Raw genomic sequence first — 19,788 nt, 5'->3', positions numbered from 1 at the left:
TCTCTGCCGTCCCCCAGTTAATCAATCAATCAATCAATCAATCAATACACAGGAACAGCAATCCTTCAACTCTTAAATAAACATGATGTGCCTTTCTCTGAACTTACAATAACATAGAAGCATTCTCTCTCTCTTCAGCCCTACTGATGTTACGCTACTAGGATATTGTGTTCAGTTCTGGTCACCTCGTTACAAAAAGTATTTTGCTGCTCTAGAAAGAGTGCAAAGAAAAAAGCAGCAAGGACCAGGGGTCACAAATGGAGATTAGATAAAGGGGCATTCAGAACAGAAGATAGGAGGCACTTTTTTACACAGAGAATTGTGAGGGTCTGGAACCAACTCCCCAGTAATGTTGTTGAAGCTGACACCCTGGGATCCTTCAAGAAGCTGCTTGATGAGATTCTGGGATCAATAAGCTACTAACAACCAAACAAGCAAGATGGGCTGAATGGGGTCTCCTCTCGTTTGTAAACTTTCTTATGTTCTTATGTGTAGTCTTGTTTGGGTTTATTACTGGAAGTAGAGTTTGTACTGGTAATAAGAAACCCCCAAACGGCTGCAGCCACCAGATTGGCTACTGGTTCCAGTCCCTCTGAAAATACCACATTGCAAACATTCCAAGATGTGTTATTATCCGGACACTGATGCGTGCCTGTATTATTAGCATCGCATTCTCCTTCACACTGACGTTACCCTGTTACAAAACGCCCCGGAGCCCTGACCTCCACGGTGAAGTGAACTCTACCCCGCCACGAGCTCGGCTCTGTCACGTGAAGGAGGGTCCGGTCTCCACGTGATTGAGAATAATGACCAGCAGCTGTACAACACGGCAGCGTCCCAGCAGCCTCCTTCGCGTTTCATATGCTGGAGTGCACGGTGTGCCTGCCCGACACAGAGACTACAGCTAATAATATTAACACACGGAGAGCTGACAGCGAGTAAGTACAGAAGAGAGACCGGGTGCGAGTGATAGCGGTGTCGAGCAACCTCTCTTACCGCATTGTAATGCTTACAGGCACCCGAATTGAGAGGCTGTGTTCGCTCGATTCCTTTTACTGTTCGTTTGATTTGTGAGTTGCGGGAGTCTGTGCGTATTGCTGTTTATAGTTTGCACACAATGGGTGTTGTATGTTTTTTTTTGGTTTAATTTGGCGAATGTTACTAGCATTAAAATGTTTTGCTACCAAACAAAAACTGAGCGCACCAAACAAATGCTTGATCCAGCTCCCCGTGCCCGTGTGCCGATACAGCGAGTGCAGCTCTTCCCTCGTGTTAAACTACAGTGTTTAAGAGGGCGCTGCTGGAGTAGAGATTGTAGAGGCACACATACTCATCCCATTTCAAACATCACACATGCGGCCGCCACTGGATTCTCTAATCTAGACCTTGGGACGTGTTATTATTGTCCTTCCTTTAAAACAGTGTTTCTGGCTTGCGACAGTGCGGCGCTGTCGCTCGCATAAGAGTGTTTAGACAAAGTAGCTGCACCTGACCGCAGAGCGTTCTGCACGCGTGTGTGATTCTGTGACTGTAGCTGCTCTGTGTTTAGCGAGCAGAGCGGTTCATGGTTTGTAATTGACCTACTCGTGTTAAACGCTTGTCTCTCAGTATCTTGTAGTGGCTATTGTTGCCGTGCATTGAACTGGTTACTATTACAGGAGTCGATTGTTCTCAAGTGTGTGTTCTCAGTCGTGTACTATCTGATCGCTGTTTAATGAATTGTTGAGTGTGTGTTATCAGACGTGTTCTCAATCGTGTGCTATCTACCCGCTGTTAGTTTAATGAATCGACGAGTGTGTGTTATCAGACGTGTTCTCAATCGTGTGCTATCTACCCGCTGTTAGTTTAATGAATTGATGAGTGTGTGTTATCAATCGTTTAATCTCCTCACTGTGTGTATATTGCTGAAGAATGGGACACGGCACAGGAATAGTAACACACTGACCTGCTTTACTGTTCATTTAAACTGTGTCAGCAGCGCAGGGCAGGGCCGGTTACAATGTAACGGCTTGAGGTGTGCATGATGTAACCATTAATATCAAATTGTGAATCATTACTGTATCTGAACCACAAAGACAGTCAAATCTGAATCATATCAAATCACACTTAAAATAAGTCTGTCATTCATAAGTATCTATCTATCTATCTATCTATCTATCTATCTATCTATCTATCTATCTTTCAGAATAATCCAGTGTCATGACTAAAGCATGTTAGAAGCAGCTGTCGGGTAGCTGTCAGTTTTGAGCTGAGCTGCAGTCCGCACTTTGTAATCCACTCCACTGTGTCTGTGTTTGCATAGGTCCTAATCATCAGTGCTGGGTCACTTTGATGTGATACAAGTCTCTTAATATGAAAGCCAGTGTTCCAGTATGGTCGGGTATTGGTTAATAAATGAAGACGTGAATGCTGACTTCAAGCAAGCCGTTTGAACATCCCTCCGCTGTTTATCCAGGTGCAGTGAATGCATTGATCACAGATTTCTTTAGCAGGGTCGCAGTTTGCAGGACACCGCGTCACAAGCTGTAATTGTTTGCTGAAGCTTTGCATGATAGTCGAGGTGAATAATTCAGAGCTTTTAGTTTATGTATTACTAGCTTCATACAGCAAGTTTGAAACTCACACCAGCCCTGCTGCAGCCAGACCTGGGGTTTAGAACTCCCCTCAATGAAGTCTAGTATTATTATTATTATTATTATTATTATTATTATTATTATTATTATTATTGAAGTGATCAGGAGTTTGAGCGGGGTTGAAACTTGCACCAGTTCTGGGGTTCAGAACTCCCCTCAATGAAGTCTAGTATTATTATTATTATTATTATTATTATTGAAGTGATCAGGAGTTTGAGCAGGGTTGAAACTCGCACCAGTTCTGGGGTTCAGAACTCCCCTCAATGAAGTATATTATTATTATTATTATTATTATTGAAGTGATCAGGAGTTTGAGCAGGGTTGAAACTCGCACCAGTCCTGGGGTTCAGAGCTCCCCTCAGTGAAGTCTAGTATTATTATTATTATTATTATTATTATTATTATTATTATTATTGAAGTGATCAGGAGTTTGAGCAGGGTTGAAACTCACACCAGTTCTGGGGTTCAGAACGCCCCTAAATGAAGTATATTATTATTATTATTATTATTATTATTATTATTATTGAAGTGATCAGGAGTTTGAGCGGGGTTGAAACTCGCACCAGTCCTGGGGTTCAGAACTCCCCTCAGTGAAGTCTAGTATTGAAATGGCCTGCCTGGTTATTTCAGTGATTTACCTGAGCAAGGGCGGTTCAGATGCTCAGGGCTGCTGTGAGTTTCTAGCCCTGATGCATTATACACAAGGAGATTCCTTCATGACCAGCACAGGGTTGCCCGCAGTATCACCACTGCTCACAGAGTTGTTTTAGTTGATTGTTGGCGGTTCTTAAACTGTAACCCAAACAGCGATCTTGATTGGCAGGTGCTGCCTCTTTAGAACGCCCTGCGAAGTTACAAACACGCCACTCTCTGCAGCCAATCTGCACAGGCTGGAGCCGAGCGGAGAGTTTACAATCCCGGTTTCATCACATTTCAGCTGGCTGGGGAGTGCCTGCTGGACACTGGGAGCTGCATGCTGTGCCGGTGACCTCAGCGTGACTGGCTGTGGGAGAAACTCTGAGGAAATCTGCGCACTCAGTAGCTTGGCTTTGCTGCCTGTGTGTTTTTTTTAGCAGGGCTTTAGTCTTTGCAGTTTGGCTTTACTGTAGTGGTGCCTTTAAGACTCCCAGACGCTGTCTGAGTGAACTCCAGCAGAGTTATAAAACTGTTCTGTGCTGCTGCCCACCTTGTGCAAACAGTGGGGTGGGAGGGTGGGACAGAAGTGAGCTGTGTTCAGCGACTGAATACAGGGCTGGAAATAAGACTCCCATTGCAGAGCATATTGATCCAGTCCTGGTCTTGCTGTGACTTTAATAAGACACACCTCTGAGCTTGTTTACTATGCACTGGGGCTTGTCGAGCTTGTATTAAAACCTGAAATGAGTGAAACTGCCATCCTAGAGTTACTGCATGTAACACCGAGATGCAGCTGTTGACTATCGTAGAATCCAGGATGTTGGAGATTGCGTGACAAATGAGACAGTGTTGAGAGGCCTGCACTGTCACTCCCTATGCCTGGATAGTATTCTGAGAGCAGCAATGCTTCAATCAACCCATGACTGTCACTCCCTGTGCCTGGATAGTATTCTGAGAGCAGCAATGCTTCAATCAACCCATGACTGTCACTCCCTATGTCTGGATAGTATTCTGAGAGCAGCAATGCTTCAATCAACCCATGACTGTCACTCGCTATGCCTGGATAGTATTCTGAGAGCAGCAATGCTTCAATCAACCCATGACTGTCACTCCCTATGTCTGGATAGTATTCTGAGAGCAGCAATGCTTCAATCAACCCATGACTGTCACTCCCTATGCCTGGATAGTATTCTGAGAGCAGCAATGCTTCAATCAACCCATGACTGTCACTCGCTATGCCTGGATAGTATTCTGAGAGCAGCAATGCTTCAATCAACCCATGACTGTCACTCGCTATGCCTGGATAGTATTCTGAGAGCAGCAATGCTTCAATCAACCCATGACTGTCACTCCCTATGTCTGGATAGTATTCTGAGAGCAGCAATGCTTCAATCAACCCATGACTGTCACTCCCTATGTCTGGATAGTATTCTGAGAGCAGCAATGCTTCAATCAACCCATGACTGTCACTCGCTATGCCTGGATAGTATTCTGAGAGCAGCAATGCTTCAATCAACCCATGACTGTCACTCCCTATGCCTGGATAGTATTCTGAGAGCAGCAATGCTTCAATCAACCCATGACTGTCACTCCCTATGCCTGGATAGTATTCTGAGAGCAGCAATGCTTCAATCAACCCATGACTGTCACTCCCTATGTCTGGATAGTATTCTGAGAGCAGCAATGCTTCAATCAACCCATGACTGTCACTCCCTATGCCTGGATAGTATTCTGAGAGCAGCAATGCTTCAATCAACCCATGACTGTCACTCCCTATGTCTGGATAGTATTCTGAGAGCAGCAATGCTTCAATCAACCCATGACTGTCACTCCCTATGTCTGGATAGTATTCTGAGAGCAGCAATGCTTCAATCAACCCATGACTGTCACTCCCTATGCCTGGATAGTATTCTGAGAGCAGCAATGCTTCAATCAACCCATGACTGTCACTCCCTATGCCTGGATAGTATTCTGAGAGCAGCAATGCTTCAATCAACCCATGACTCATCACCGTGGCTTTTAATCCCACAGCCTCCATCATCTTGTTCTGCTTTTGAATACTCATGCAGTTTTCTCAATGCATTGATCGTATTCCTAAATATAATACTGTGTACGTGGTTTCAGCTGATGGTTTTTGGAAAGAGTGTATTTTAATATTTTTATAATAGTGTTCTTCATGCATCGGTTATTGTAAATTAGTACCCGTCCAGTATTCGATTAGTACAATGGTTCCTTGATTGCACCTCTAATATGCCATCAAGTTTAATAAAGCATTGTAAAGCACAGGGAGGCATGGTAAAGCATATTTACGATGGTAAATGTATAGTATAGCCAGAGGACAAGCGGGGGAGAAGTGCAGATGTACTGTGCTACACAGTGTGTGTGTGTGTGTGTGTGTGTAGTGATTGATTTTGTCATGTAGGTGAAAGGTGATCTCTTTGAGGCTCATGTGACTGCCGTGTGTAACGGTCAGGGTGGAGCCAGCTGATTAAGCCTGTCTTTCACAATCCGGAGTACAGTACAGAGAGGCTGGGTATTACTCAACAGGACACACCCTGACCCTGCAGTGAAGTCATTGTTGTGAAAGCTCGGGGTCAAAGTGCGCAGCTGGGCTGAGACAGAATCCAGCCTCCAGCACACGGGCACAGCCAGCATTCGAGGAGCAGGGAGAGCAGAGCCTTTCCACTTGTGTCTGCAGCAGCGTCAGTGCAGTACAGAGTCAAGCAGGGTTACACTGAGACAGAATCCAGCCTCCAGCACACGGGCACAGCCAGCATTCGAGGAGCAGGGAGAGCAGAGCCTTTCCACTTGTGTCTGCAGCAGCGTCAGTGCAGTACAGAGTCAAGCAGGGTTACACTGAGACACAAGTAAGTACTCAACGCACAGCAAAGCCAAATTAGTGTGAACTGAATAATATCTAAAGCTCTTTAGAACTGTCTGAGGGGGGCAGTATTAGAATTACAAGACTTCTTACTGCAGACCCAGGGAATATTTAGAGAGGAAACTGGTTTTCCACATTTTAAAAACTGTAATGTTCTGTACAAAATTATGAGCAGAATTACATGTGTGGATGAAACAGAGCGGTTTGTTTGACAAAGCGTTCAGCTGGATTGTTGAGGGTGTGTTAATCTATACCTTGTCTTAAAGTACAGGAGTGTGTCTTCTAGTGAGAAAACGAGAAGGCTGCATTATACAATAAGAGTCAGGGAAACAGTACATGTTAACTTAAACCCTGTTTTTAAAAAAATAAAAAAATAAAACAGTCCATAGGTGTCTTTAGTATTTGATACTAGCTGGAGATGTTTGAAGCTCGGACAGTGTGTGTGTGTGTGTGTGTGTGTGTGTGTGTGTGTGTGTGTGAGAGACTAGCTGGAGATGTTTGAAGCTCGGACAGGGTGTGTGTGTGTGTGTGTGTGTGAGACTAGCTGGAGATGTTAGAAGCTCGGACAGGGTGTGTGTGGAGATGTTGCTGATCTAACCCAGTTATTTTTGATCCTTGGAGAAACGCTTGTATTTCAGGTCCAGGGTGTTATCATTTCTGTATTTTGCCATTTCATTAAATGTTTGTTCCGAGTTCTATATTGCGATGTTCTGTACCAGGCTGTGGCTCGCTGCTCTGATGAGTGTGTTCTGTACCAGGCTGTGGCTCGCTGCTCTAATGAGTGTGTTCTGTACCAGGTTGTGGCTCGCTGCTCTGATGAGTGTTGTGTTACAGGTTGTGGCTCGCTGCTCTGATGAGTGTGTTGTGTTGTGTTACAGGTTGTGACTCGCTGCTCTGATGAGTGTGTTCTGTACCAGGTTGTGGCTCGCTGCTCTGATGAGTGTGTTGTGTTTTGTTACAGGTTGTGGCTCGCTGCTCTGATGAGTGTGTTGTGTTGTGTTACAGGTTGTGGCTCGCTGCTCTGAGTGTTGTGTTGTGTTACAGGTTGTGGCTCGCTGCTCTGATGAGTGTGTTCTGTAACAGGTTGTGGCTCGCTGCTCTGATGAGTGTGTTGTGTTACAGGTTGTGGCTCGCTGCTCTGATGAGTGTGTTGTGTTACAGGTTGTGGCTCGCTGCTCTGAGTGTGTTGTGTTGTGACTCGCTGCTCTGATGAGTGTGTTGTGTTACAGGTTGTGGCTCGCTGCTCTGAGTGTGTTGTGTTGTGACTCGCTGCTCTGATGAGTGTGTTGTGTTACAGGTTGTGGCTCGCTGCTCTGATGAGTGTGTTGTGTTGTGTTACAGGTTGTGGCTCGCTGCTCTGAGTGTGTTGTGTTGTGACTCGCTGCTCTGATGAGTGTGTTGTGTTGTGTTACAGGTTGTGGCTCGCTGCTCTGAGTGTGTTGTGTTGTGACTCGCTGCTCTGATGAGTGTGTTGTGTTCTCTTGCAGGTGGGTTGACTGCAGTGAAGTGTTGCTGATCATGGATTACGCAATGAAGTCTCTCTCCAAGTAAGTCGGTAAACGTCCACACCTGTTTCTGATACTTCTTCTCTATTGGATTTGTTTTTAAGTGTGATTGTTCTGAAATGTTTTCTAAATGCAGAGAATAAGAATCAGCGTTCTCCACTGTTACATATTGATGCATTTCACCCCAAAATGTTTCCATCGCTGGATGCAGTGTCCAATGTACCTGTTTTTATTTCCAGCACTTCTAATACACTGAGAGAGACTTCGTGCTGAAAGCGTTGGCATCACTTGTTCTGTTTCTTTTAGTATTTGCAAATCCGATTCTCTGAAAATGAAAACGTTAGGGAGTCTGCAGGAAGTGTGTGTTGACATTCCCGTGCAGGTGAGAGGTCACTGTGCAGGGTACCTGCAGCCTGCAGCTGGCTAGAGCATCTGACCCTGAATCATGAAACACACACTAAACATCCAGCGACCTGACGCTGCTCTCCCGCAGGTTTCAATGGAGGTCAGCCGTTCCATATCACTCAATAACAGAACGGCAGAGATGATGCTGATTCACAGCGCGGGTCCTAAAAGCACCGCTGACTGAAGAAGCGCTTCACAGAGGACTGGTTTATGCTTTGCATCGCTGTGGCTCGCTCGCCTTGTCTTGTGCTATCGGTTATTCAGAGATACTCTCAATGCACTCTCCAGTGTGTTAGCTTACAATTCACAAAACACATTGGCTAGTGTGACTGTTCCCATTGATATCAATATACTCTGGCATGTGTTCTACTCGCTCGCTGACTGTCGCCCCCCCGCCCCCCCTCCCCAGGTACGTCTCCGCCAGCGCCTCCATGACCCAGCAGCTGCTCACCGGCCCCGCCACCCGACCCAAACCCTTCCGGGTCGCAAACTTCAACCGCAGCATCAAGAAGGGCATCATGGCTGACGGGCTGAGGGACCTGCTGAACAAGGTGAGAGAGGAGAGGAGAGGGGAAGAGTTCTGTGGTAATGTATCCAACGAGTGCTGTTTGGTTCTGGGAGGTGAGGAGAGAGGGATAGAGAGGGAAGGAGAGATGGAGAGAGGTTGAGATCGTTGCCTCCCCAGCTCCTGGACCCCTGCATATCTCCAGTGTGTGCTGTTTGGTTCTGGGAGGTGAGGAGAGAGGGATAGAGAGGGAAGGAGAGATGGAGAGAGGTTGAGATCGTTGCTCCTGCCTCCCCAGCTCCCGGATGCCCTGCATGTATCCAGTGTGTGCTCTCTGGTCCTCGAGGAGGACGGGACGATGGTGGACACAGAGGAGTTCTTCCAGACCCTGGACGACAACACTGTCTTTGTCGTGCTGGACAAGGGACAGGAGTGGACCCCCAGTGATGTAAGGACATGGAGACACATTCTAAAGACATGAATCATGACATTAACAATGTATTGTGTATTGTGTGTGACAGCTTCCTCTGAGTCTCAGCATGCTCACTGTCTGTCTGTCTGTCTGTCTGTCTGTCTGTCTTTTAGAATGGAGAGTACCGCTTGCACCTCACGGACAGGCCTCGCCGCAGGAAGGATGTGGCCAGGATCACCTTTGACCTCTACAAGTCGAACCCCCGTGATTTAATTGGCTGCCTGAACGTGAAGGCCACCCTGTACGGCATGTACACCGTGTCATATGACCTGCGCTGCTACGGGGCCAAGAAGATGATGAAGTGAGTGTGAGCGTCCGAATATCTCTGTGTCTGTGCAGAGGCTAATTCAAGAGCTCAGACCTGCAGAACATCTCTGTGTCTGTGCAGAGGCCAATTTCAAGAGCTCAGACCTGCAGAACATATCTGTGTGTCTGTGCAGAGGCTAATTCAAGAGCTCAGACCTGCAGAACATCTCTGTGTCTGTGCAGAGGCCAATTCAAGAGCTCAGACCTGCAGAACATCTCTGTCTGTGCAGAGGCTAATTCAAGAGCTCAGACCTGCAGAACATCTCTGTGTCTGTGCAGAGGCTAATTCAAGAGACCTGGGCTTCTGTTTCAAGTGGAAGTAATTCATTTGCAGTAACCAAACCCAGAGGCTTCTTCATTGCAGCTGCTGGGCTTGCTCTCTGTTTCACTCGGACTCTCACATGAACTGTAGGGATGTGAATAGGACTCCTATTGCACAGCACTGTCACACAGTCCAGAGTTACTGCCAGCTTCTTCAGCCACAGTGTGTATAGGTAACGAGCGCAGGTGAGGCTTCTTAAACTCACAGTAAAACCAGGAGTGGATCACACTGCTGTGCAGTGGGAGTCTTATTTGCATCCCTGAAATACCGAAAACAGTGAATTTTATGAAGTGACTTAAACTTGTACTTGAAATATCGAGGGGAGCAGTGATAGAAGCGTGTGAATTGAATCTCTTTTTCATCATTGAAGGCACTGAGAGAGACCACAAGGTTTATGTAATGCATCGTGGTGTTTGTTTCAGGGAGGCCCTGCGCTGGACCCTCTTCTCCATGCAGGCCACAGGCCACGTCCTATTGGGCACATCCTGCTACATGCAGCAGCTATTGGACGAGGAGGAGCAGGGGGCGGAGCAGAAAGAGCAGCTGACCCAGCCCACGCAGCTGCAGAGCATCCTATGGGGAAAGACGGCGGTGTGACTTCACAATGGGGAGGGGGCGGGGCCACACTGAGGGCGGAGTTACACAGCATTCTTCACATGGTGCATGTACTGTACTGGAGTGTTGGGGACATTTGGAAAGGGGAGCTCATTTACAGACAGGCTGGCTCCCAAGCCATGCTTTATTGATCTGCTGTGCTTTGGTTGAGTTTGAGTTTTGAGTGTGTGTGGGAACGAGGCACTCTTGTAGTGTCTGTGTGTTGCGTGCTGTTCTCCTGCTAGCTACAGGTGTGTCTGCAGACCCTGTGTCTGTTCAGCTTCTTGTAGGAGATATTGTTCAGCTCTCCAGTCACACCCACACACACACACACACACCCACACACACCCACACACACACGTACACGTGCTCCAGGCTGTCAGTGCAGGGGGTGTCTGTGTGATTCTCACACACTCAGATTCCAGCTGCTTCTCTCTGTAAAGGAGCAATCCCGGACAATCCAGGGATCTTGCCATCATGTGCACCCTGATCTGTGTTTTTAATCTAGTTTCCACTCTTGTGTTTTAGGGTTGTAAAGCTAGGCGCATGGGATCCATACTGGAATATAACAATATGCTTGACTTTTATTTGGTGGCAACCCCCCAGTTCACATAACAGAGTTTATACGTTACTTTCTGTAATGCGGTACGAATTATCGCTATTGTTTTCCAGCGTATTTGAAATTATAAATTTTCCAGTGTTTATTTAGATTTTGAAAGCCACCCTCCTGCACGAGTTTTATTCAGCAGGAAGTACGAGAACGAGGTGTTTTTCCACCCCACTGACTGCCTGTGCTGCACAGGGATGTAATAATTATTTGTTTTTGTATTCACATTCCATTCTCCTTTTTGGGTTTACTGTGGTCTGTTTGGCCGCGCTGCGCGCCTCTGTTTGGCCGCGCTGCGCGCCTCTGTTTGGCCGCGCTGCGCGCCTCTGTTTGGCCGCGCTGCGCGCCTCTGTTTGGCCGCGCTGCGCGCCTCTGTTTGGCCGCGCTGCGCGCCTCTGTTTCGCCGCGCTGTCGTCTCACTTCACCATGTTCTGAAGCACGATTTCTCACCTGCCTTCGCGTTCGTTTCAGATCGTTGCTGCCTTTGTTTTAATGTGTTTAATGACTTGCAGAATGCACACTCCGTGAGCGCTGATGAAGGCTGGTCTCTGCACCGTCACAAATTCGAATGGATTGATTCACTTAATAGCACGGTTTGTATATATCTCTGCAGCACCACACAAGTAGGTGTGTAAAACACAGATCTGAAGAGAGATTCCCCTGTGTGTGAGACTGTCGCCGCCGCTCCTGAAGTGAGTAATTCAGAATAAACTCAAGTGTCCCAGATTGCTTGATCTCTGCAGTGAGTGGACTGCCTGCGCCTGGCTTGGTCTTGTGTTGCACGCTGACCCCGCTGTTGACCCTGTTCCTTCTCGTAGCGTGTCATGATGCTCTATACGTTAGCATGGCGCTGTCCGCTGTGTGCAAACACCCAGACTGGCCGTCTCCACAGCTCTCCTTACTGGGCTCTACTATAGGAATGCTTCAAGGAGAGCGAATGCTTACTCTTTAAAAAAAACAAAGCTCACGACTGCAGCTAGGAAATACAGAATTCATGTTTTTGTTTCTTTTTCTTTTGATAGTTGTTTCTTGTGTAAAGTTGTAGTTGTTTGGGGGAGGGAGGGGGAGGGTGGAAGATGTGTGTGAAGATTTTAACCCTTGCCTGTTAAAATGAATGATCAGTTCTAAGAAGCTAGCATGCAGATTTTGCAAAGTTACATTTTTTTCAAAGGTTTGAATTAAAGGATTTGAATGCATAATATGTGGGGTCGGGGGGGGGGGGGGGGATTGCTGCTGCTGTGGGGAGAAAAAAAATCTCTTGAAATAAATTGAAGGACTGTGTGTGTGTGTGTGTGTGTGTGTGTGTGTGTGTGTGTGTGTGTGTGTGCGTGTGTGTGAGTGAGTGCGTGCGTCATGTGTGTGTCTGTGTCTGTGTGTGTGCGTGCGTGACCTGTGTGTGTCTGTGCGTCTGACCTGTCTGTGTGATAATGCTGTATAACCCCCTCCCCCATCTCTGTCTGGATATAATGTGTACCACAGTAACGGCACAGCAAAGTGTAGTAAAGTATAGAGGGGTAAAGTAAAGCATATTTATATAAACAAGCTATATAAACAATGATACATGCATTGGAAAGCTAACCATTCTGTGCAAAGTTATTGTCAAACTTTTCTATAAGGAGTGTTTCAGGTCTCTGCTTTGTTGCATGGAGTGTGTTCAGTCTATGAATACAGGGGTGAAGCTGTATGTTTAATAGAATTGTGTAATAAAATGATTTGTAGATGATTCTTCTCATAATAAAAGTTTAATAAAAGCTGGGTTTGTGTTTGTTTTTCCTGCAGTGTTTCATTCTGTGTTGTATGCTTTCTGTCCTGTGCTGGTTCGTCAGTTTTAAAGCCCTCCTCCGTGCTCTCCTTGCTGTTCAGAGGGCATCACGGGAGCACTGGGCATACTGCGCATGTGATAGCATTGTCATGACTGGGTGTCCTGCTTGAACAGGTCAGCTACTCGAGGAGTAAGTGCGTCATTCCGGGACCGTGGAATTGCACAGGATAGATGCAGCCAGTTATTCCAATGCAATGACGTGGTTATGCATTCCCTGTATTGCAAAGCGCTACCACACAATGGACTCCAGCTGTCCTTATTAACCTGCCTGCCTGCCTGACCCCGTTTCAGTAAAGAAAGAAGCCAGCTCTGCAGTGTTTCTCAATCTGAGGAAGGGAAATGTATTGGAGACGATTGCGAGGCTCCACTTTGCAATGATGAGGAGCGCCATGAAAACAGTTCTGAAGCTAATTCCAGGTCCCGCCCCCACTGGAACCTGTCTGCAGCAACTCCACGTGAAACAGCAGCGAGAGAGTCGGTCTCGCTCTCAGAGCGTCGTGACAAAGCATTCTGAACGCTTAAAACACAACCGCTTCTCCAGAAACACGGGCGGTGCTTCTGTTTGGAGTTCATGACTTCTACACTGATGTGTTTGTAAGGGTGCGGTGGCTGCCTCTAATCAATCTCATTGACAGGATGCTTTCTCTTGCACTCTTTGTATGACAGACAAAGCAAAGAGTGTGCGAGGTGCATTAGAGGCAGCCACCGAACACTCGGTCATACGTGAAGGGTATGCAGTTAAACTTGTGTAATATCTATCCAGTGTGTTCTGTGGTGAGGTTGAGGCAGAGGACAGTCCCATTGCTGTGAGGCTCTCTGGGAAGCATGTGCGTCAGCCAGCCAGCCGGCCCCTGCCTGCTCCGGTAATTTAGTTTAAACACAGCTTTCCAGAGATCTCTACATCCCGTGGAAATGACAGAGGGAGAGGAGCCAGCTTGGATGATGAGAAAATGAGGAGCTGGCAGGGGGAATCGGGATCATTTCAAGGAGGCGCTGAGGCATCAGCGGGTGCGTGTTCGGAGGGATTGAAGTACAGAGAGAGCCTCTTTATCCGCAGCTGTCTGTCCTGCACACGCCCCATGCAGGACATGCGTTGCAGTGACTCCACCCAGAAGATTACTATGTGGTTTTGCAGCTCCTCCTCTTCAGTAATGACTGTCGTGTTCCTGTGTGTGATTCGCTGGCCCCGGGGCGTTCTTGAATAGTAATCGTTTGGACTTGACAAACCTGAAAGCTTACACAGGATTCTGATGGGGTCAGAACTGTAGATATGTTTAATTAACACTTGCTGTGCGTGTTTCTAAGTGTTTGTTGTGTATCGGGTTGAGAGTGGATTTCATTCTGGCTCGCTCCTTGCCTGTCAGGCCTGTGATTGACGCGTGCAAGAGAAAGTGGTCATGCTGGTTCAAGACCTGATTCATGGGAGGAACCAAAAACAGTCAATTCTACCCTGTGTTGCATTGCGTCCAGCTTAAGAGTTAATAGTAAGAATTTGTTCCACATCTCTCTCTCTCTCTCTCTCTCTCTCTCTCTTGTATATATATATAATATATAATTCGTTCATTTCTGGACAGTAAAAGGAAATGACTTGCAAGGATTTATGTACTGCTGAAAGTGCCTGTGATTGAAAGAGTTTGCTGAGGAATTCTGTCCTGCTTGTGTTTCACAGTGAAGGACTGCGCTCGTATCTATGCTGTCTCCTGCAGCCTCTCTGAAGTTGTTGTGAACAGTTATTCGCATGTCCTGCGTGTTTCACAGTGAAGGACTGTGCTCGTATCTATGCTGTCTCCTGCAGCCTCGCTGAAGTTGTTGTGTACAGTTATTCGCATGTCCTGCGTGTTTCACAGTGAAGGACTGCGCTTGTATCTGTGCTGTCTCCTGCAGCCTCTCTGAAGTTGTTGTGTACAGTTATTCGCATGTCCTGCGTGTTTCACAGTGAAGGACTGTGCTTGTATCTATGCTGTCTCCTGCAGCCTCTCTGAAGTTGTTGTGTACAGTTATTCGCATGTCCTGCTTGTGTTTCACAGTGAAGGACTGCGCTCGTATCTATGCTGTCTCCTGCAGCCTCTCTGAAGTTGTTGTGTACAGTTATTCGCATGTCCTGTGTGTTTCACAGTGAAGGACTGCGCTCGTATCTATGCCGTCCCCTGCAGCCTCTCTGAAGTTGTTGTGAATGCTGCTGGTACGTGGTGTCACATTCAAATCAAGCATTACAGGGATTATCACAGCCTGGGTCCCAGTGTGGAAGTAAGGCAGTTCCCTGGCAGGACTTTGATCTTGTGAAACCGACACACAGAGCAGTGCCTTGCATAATGCATGTCTGAACCAGCGCAGTGCATGTTTGTAATAGAACGGTACTCTGTACGTTTGACAATCCCATTTCAAACTCATATAAAAGAGATTACTGTCATAGAAGGCGCACTGTATTACATGCATATGTGCATGTTTGTGGTTTATTTTTTAAATGTAGCTTGCCAGCCCAGATTGAGTGGCAGCTTCAAGGCACAGCAGATGGCAGAGTTTGCCCTCAGCACCTGGTACATGGTGCCAACAGGCTTATCTGCATTTGTGCCAGCGCTGTAATATTGTCGACATGTGTGAGAATCAGCAACAGCTGTTAGTGGTGTTGATGTTTGCTGGCATCATTGCAATATGTAAGTGACCATGCATCTCATTTCTGTATTCTATTACAGTCAATTTGTAGTTTTGCTGTCATTCAATTCCTGCATTCTTATCTGTCAGCATTCAATTCATTTATAGATTTGAAAGAAACCCCCCTTCTGGAGGCCGAGGACGAATCTTTACAGCTCAACAGGAGGCTGCTGGAGTGGATATGCTGGCTGCTGCCAACAACACCATGCGTTTGAGAGAGAGTCAGAGCACAATCATCCAAGATAATGAAATAATTCACATTGTAAATCGTGTCAGTCTAGCAACAAGTGACCGTGTCCTGAAGTGAAAGCAGCGGACAGTGACGCCGGTGTCCAGGGTGCCTTCGGAATAACGATGGGGTAAAGGAGGTGAGGCACCAGTATGCACACGCAAGTCATTTCTGCACTCCTTACAATACTGCAATGCACATGTATACTGCTGGAATAGCTAACAATATGCAGCATACTGATATCTTCACATTGCGTGATCTGTGATACTGTTTTTCTTTCTTCAGAGCACAATAATGGAGCTTGAGGTCAGTATCCCTCTACATGATTTCATATACGTGGATGAGGCTGGCTTCAATTTGAACACATTGAGTTGATCACAGTTGATATACCCGGTTAACGAGGAGGAAATATTTGCATGGGTGCTGGTATTATTATTTATTTATTTAGCAGACGCCTTTGTCCAAGGCGACTTACAGAGACTAGGGTGTGTGAACTATGCATCAGCTGCAGAGTCACTTACAACTACGTCTCACCCGAAAGACGGAGCACAAGGAGGTGAAGTGACTTGCTTAGGGTCACACAATGAGTCAGTGGCTGAGGTGGGATTTGAACCTGATTACATGCCCTTTTCTTTAACCACTGGACCACACAGCCTCCTGTCTCCAGGAATGGTGTTGTTTCCCATATCCCCACACAACACAGCACGCCTGCTTGTGTTTTTAGATACGATGTACGGTAGTCTTGTACCCCTAGAGGAGAGAGGACTGGAGGGGCCGCAGTTGACACACTTTGTTGTAATATGGGACAATGTTAGCTTCCCCCACTCTGCTCTTGTTAGGGAGTGGTTCGAAGCTCATCCCCGTCTCTCAATGGTGTTCCTCCCTCCATACTCTCCGTTCCTGGACCCCAGAAAGGGTTAAACATGCTGTATTGATGGTAGTATTTATTGTACCGCTGTGAAATGGCTGATCATGTGAGCTTTTCATTAGATGACAGACTGTATTGTTTTGATGTACTTATTTCATTTTGTGACATATTTCATATTTTTAGAGCATTAGAGCAATTTGCAAATGAAATGTGTTATTTTGCAAACTATGTTTCAGTTTTAACTGTTTTGAGAAAGTAGCCCAGTGTTTCATGAAATGTATGTAAGCGATTTGGAAATACTGTAGAGGAGAGCTGGCTGGCTCTTCATTTCATACTTTAATAAAGACTCCAGGCTTCAGCTCTCGTGCTGTAAGCAATGTGTCACTGTCCAGCAGACGAGAGTTTAATATCTAACCGCTGCAACGGAGAAGGAGAGGAGGAGAGAGAGCGGCTCTGCGTTTACACACAGTAATTGCTGCAGCTGATTGATGACAGAGACAGAGACAGAGAGATATTATCAAGGTTTCCACAACACCCCTTAGAAAAGTTCACCGCAGTGCATTTGCAATGTAATTCATTTTGCTGTTTCCCATGGTTATACTATGTGTTTACCATGGTCTGCAATGCTTTTTTTTAACATGCTTCCCTATGCTTTACCAGGCTTGCAGCGCATATTTGAAGATAATATTTAACATTAATACCTCAAAGTGTGTGTGTGACTCTGTGACTGTTATTACTTATTATTATTTATTTCTTAGCAGATGCCCTTATCCAGGGCGACTTACAATTGTTACAAGATATCACATTATTTTTACATACAATTACCCATTTATACAGTTGGGTTTTTACTGCAGCAATCTATGTAAAGTACCTTGCTCAAGGGTACAGCAGCAGTGTCTCCCATCTGGGATTGAACTCACAACCCCCCGGTCAAGAGTCCAGATCTCCAGTGGACATGCGCACACTGACAGATAAACAGGCAGATCTCAGTGGACATGCGCACACTGACAGATAAACAGGCAGATCTCAGTGGACATGCGCACACTGACAGATAAGCAGGCAGATCTCAGACCTAGTCGTTTTCTCGAGTGCCCTGACTTTAGCAGAGACAGGACTGCCACCTGGACCCGTAATCCACGGACGCTGGCCTGCCTGCCACTCCAAGGCTCTGTGGATGTTTTAATGAATGAATACAGACTGTTTCCTCTCAGGTCGCTCTCTCCCGCGGCCTCGACAGAACAACAGCACCTGGAGCGTGGGGAGGTGGGGAGGTGGGGAGGGAGGGCTTCTTCCCAGCTGCTATTCAACACGTCATTATTACCTGAACGAATGTGAATTGACACCCCTGAGACAATCTGGCAAACAGGACGCTCCTGCACTGCATGAATACATGAATGGACGTGTTTTCATGTCCCCTTAGGATGGCGGATTCAATATCATTAACATGCAAGAATAATGATGCAGAACAGGCCAGGATATCAGGTAACACACATTGATTTTGCGTGGGGTCAATACGTTTTTGAATTGATCAGCAGTTGTTCCACATTTATTGAAGTTCGGGTTCATGTTGATAAACGGTCAATAGAAATGCACTAGTGATGAGATACAGGTGCAATGTCTTTCACCCTTTCTCCACCCCCACACTCACTCCCTCCCTCTCTCTCTTCCCCTCTCCAATGTCTGTTCTGTATTCCAGACCCAGCTTCTCTCAGTGTGTGTGGAAGGAGTCACCCCCCCTCTCCTCCACCCCATTGGTATTCCAGGACTGTCCTGCAGCGCTGAATCACAGAGCCCTGGACGGAATGCTAACGATCCTGGGAATAGCCTGGCTGGCTGGGAAAGCCACCTCAACCCTCCCTCCTTCCCTCTCTTTACTTCTCCCTCTCTATCCACACCTCTCACTCCTCCATCTTTCTACATCTCTCCCTCTCCCTCTCATAACTAGACTAGATGGAAGTGTGTTCTATGCATGCTTCACTCTGAGGATCCGCGCGTGTGTGACCTTTAGATTGAGAAGGAGGAGAACGCACCACGGAGACCCCGGCCTCTTAGAACACGCATGCAGGGCGGAGAGGGAGGGGGTCTTCTGAATGTCTGACCCGCTCATGAAAGCTGAGAGACTTGGCTGCCTTAGGAGAAGCTGCACAGACCTCTTTGAAGCGCTTGATAGATTCAGGAGTCTTTGATATTAAAAGTCAGACCAGCCCACTGCACATGTGATCTGGCTTTTTCATCTGCCTCTCTCTGTCTGTCTGTCTGTCAATATACTGTTTCTGTCTGTCTGTCAATATACTGTTTCTGTCTGTCTGTCAATATACTGTTTCTGTCTGTTTCTCTAGTGATCTGTGTGTCCGTCTGTCTGTCAATATACTGTTTCTGTCTGTTTCTCTAGTGATCTGTGTGTCTGTCTGTCAATATGTTTTTTCTGTCTGTTTCTCTAGTTAGATTTTGTTTATTTTTGTTTGTATAAATAAAAGTGCACACAAGTGCTGAAGTGCTATTCTGGTGTCTGGGTCTGTGTTTTAAAATGGTAAAACGAACCTCAGCCGCGAGGCTGTGTTACAATAGATAAACAGCTAGATAAAGATAAAGCTCTCTGACTGTCTGTCGTATGCAGGGGCGCTGGAAGTAGGGGTGCTGGAGGTGTGGCAGCACCCCCTGGCTTGGCATGGCTTCCATCATATACAGGGGACACAGTTTTGTTGAATGGCTTCATTTAAAAATGCTTCCAGTGCCACGGATCGTATGGAAGGTGTTTGTTTGAGTGTATAAACTACAGGAGGCATGGCAGTTGTATTCTCTGTCCTAAGCTATAAGTTCAGAGGCTGCATGCCCTGCACAGGTGATTCTGAGGTGAGCTGGAGTAAGAGCTGGACTCGCTCCAGGCACCGTCCGGGCAGCTTCCCTGCTGCTGCTGCACAATGCAATCCCACATAATGGATGCTTCGCTGCTTCCAGTTCATATATATATATTAAACACACGGAGAGAATCTGCTGTCATGACATCATTACCCAGGGCTGCTGATCATTAGCAAGCCTGGTGTCCTCCTGCAGCTTCACTGCCGTGTCTAAATAAGAGATTCTCTCCTAGGAAGAGCTACAGTATCAAACAGCCTCCTCTCCCTTTCTCTCCATCCCATCTCTCTCTCTCTCCCTCCATCCCTCTCTTGCCTGCTCAATCTCTTTCCTAAGGTAACTCTCTCAAAGAGAAATATTTTGAAGGTCATTTCCATTAAAACTCTCTCCCCCCCCTCTCTCCCCCCCCCCTCTCTCTCTCTCTCTCTCTCTCTCTCACACGTTTCTTCTATGACAATAGAAGCCTGCAGATATTTGATATGCACTACAGTGCTT

The 19,788-nt window shown here is 46.6% G+C and overlaps 1 protein-coding gene across 3 annotated transcripts; it reads left to right on the top strand.

Moving 5' to 3' along the window:
- Positions 1 to 791: 791 nt before the first annotated feature.
- Positions 792 to 12,083, top strand: LOC131697676 (lipid transferase CIDEC-like). Of its 3 annotated transcripts, none has more exons than XM_058988227.1 (6): positions 792 to 938; positions 7,638 to 7,697; positions 8,470 to 8,611; positions 8,864 to 9,013; positions 9,151 to 9,338; positions 10,088 to 12,083. In XM_058988227.1, exons 1-6 carry the CDS (start codon positions 862 to 864, stop codon positions 10,260 to 10,262), a joined length of 792 nt encoding a protein of 263 aa, XP_058844210.1. In that variant the 5' UTR covers positions 792 to 861; the 3' UTR covers positions 10,263 to 12,083. The 3 variants fall into 3 exon arrangements, with proteins under 3 accessions (XP_058844210.1, XP_058844212.1, XP_058844211.1); XM_058988229.1 differs by lacking the exon at positions 792 to 938 and adding an exon at positions 2,348 to 2,455; XM_058988228.1 differs by lacking the exon at positions 792 to 938 and adding an exon at positions 5,870 to 6,136.
- The last annotated feature ends 7,705 nt before the right edge of the window (positions 12,084 to 19,788 follow it).

This window comes from Acipenser ruthenus, chromosome 16 (assembly GCF_902713425.1).
Source record: "Acipenser ruthenus chromosome 16, fAciRut3.2 maternal haplotype, whole genome shotgun sequence".
In the NCBI taxonomy this organism is placed as follows: Eukaryota; Metazoa; Chordata; class Actinopteri; order Acipenseriformes; family Acipenseridae; genus Acipenser; species Acipenser ruthenus.
Note: the sequence above shows the minus strand (reverse complement) of the source record. Positions and strands in the feature narration are given on the sequence as shown.

Coding starts and splice junctions, on each gene's coding strand:
- LOC131697676 (XM_058988227.1), top strand. CDS start 862: ATGCTGGAGTGCACGGTGTGCCTGCCCGACACAGAGACTACAGCTAAT. Junction 939..7,637: donor ACACGGAGAGCTGACAGCGA/GTAAGTACAGAA, acceptor GTTCTCTTGCAG/GTGGGTTGACTGCAGTGAAG. Junction 9,014..9,150: donor AGGAGTGGACCCCCAGTGAT/GTAAGGACATGG, acceptor TCTGTCTTTTAG/AATGGAGAGTACCGCTTGCA.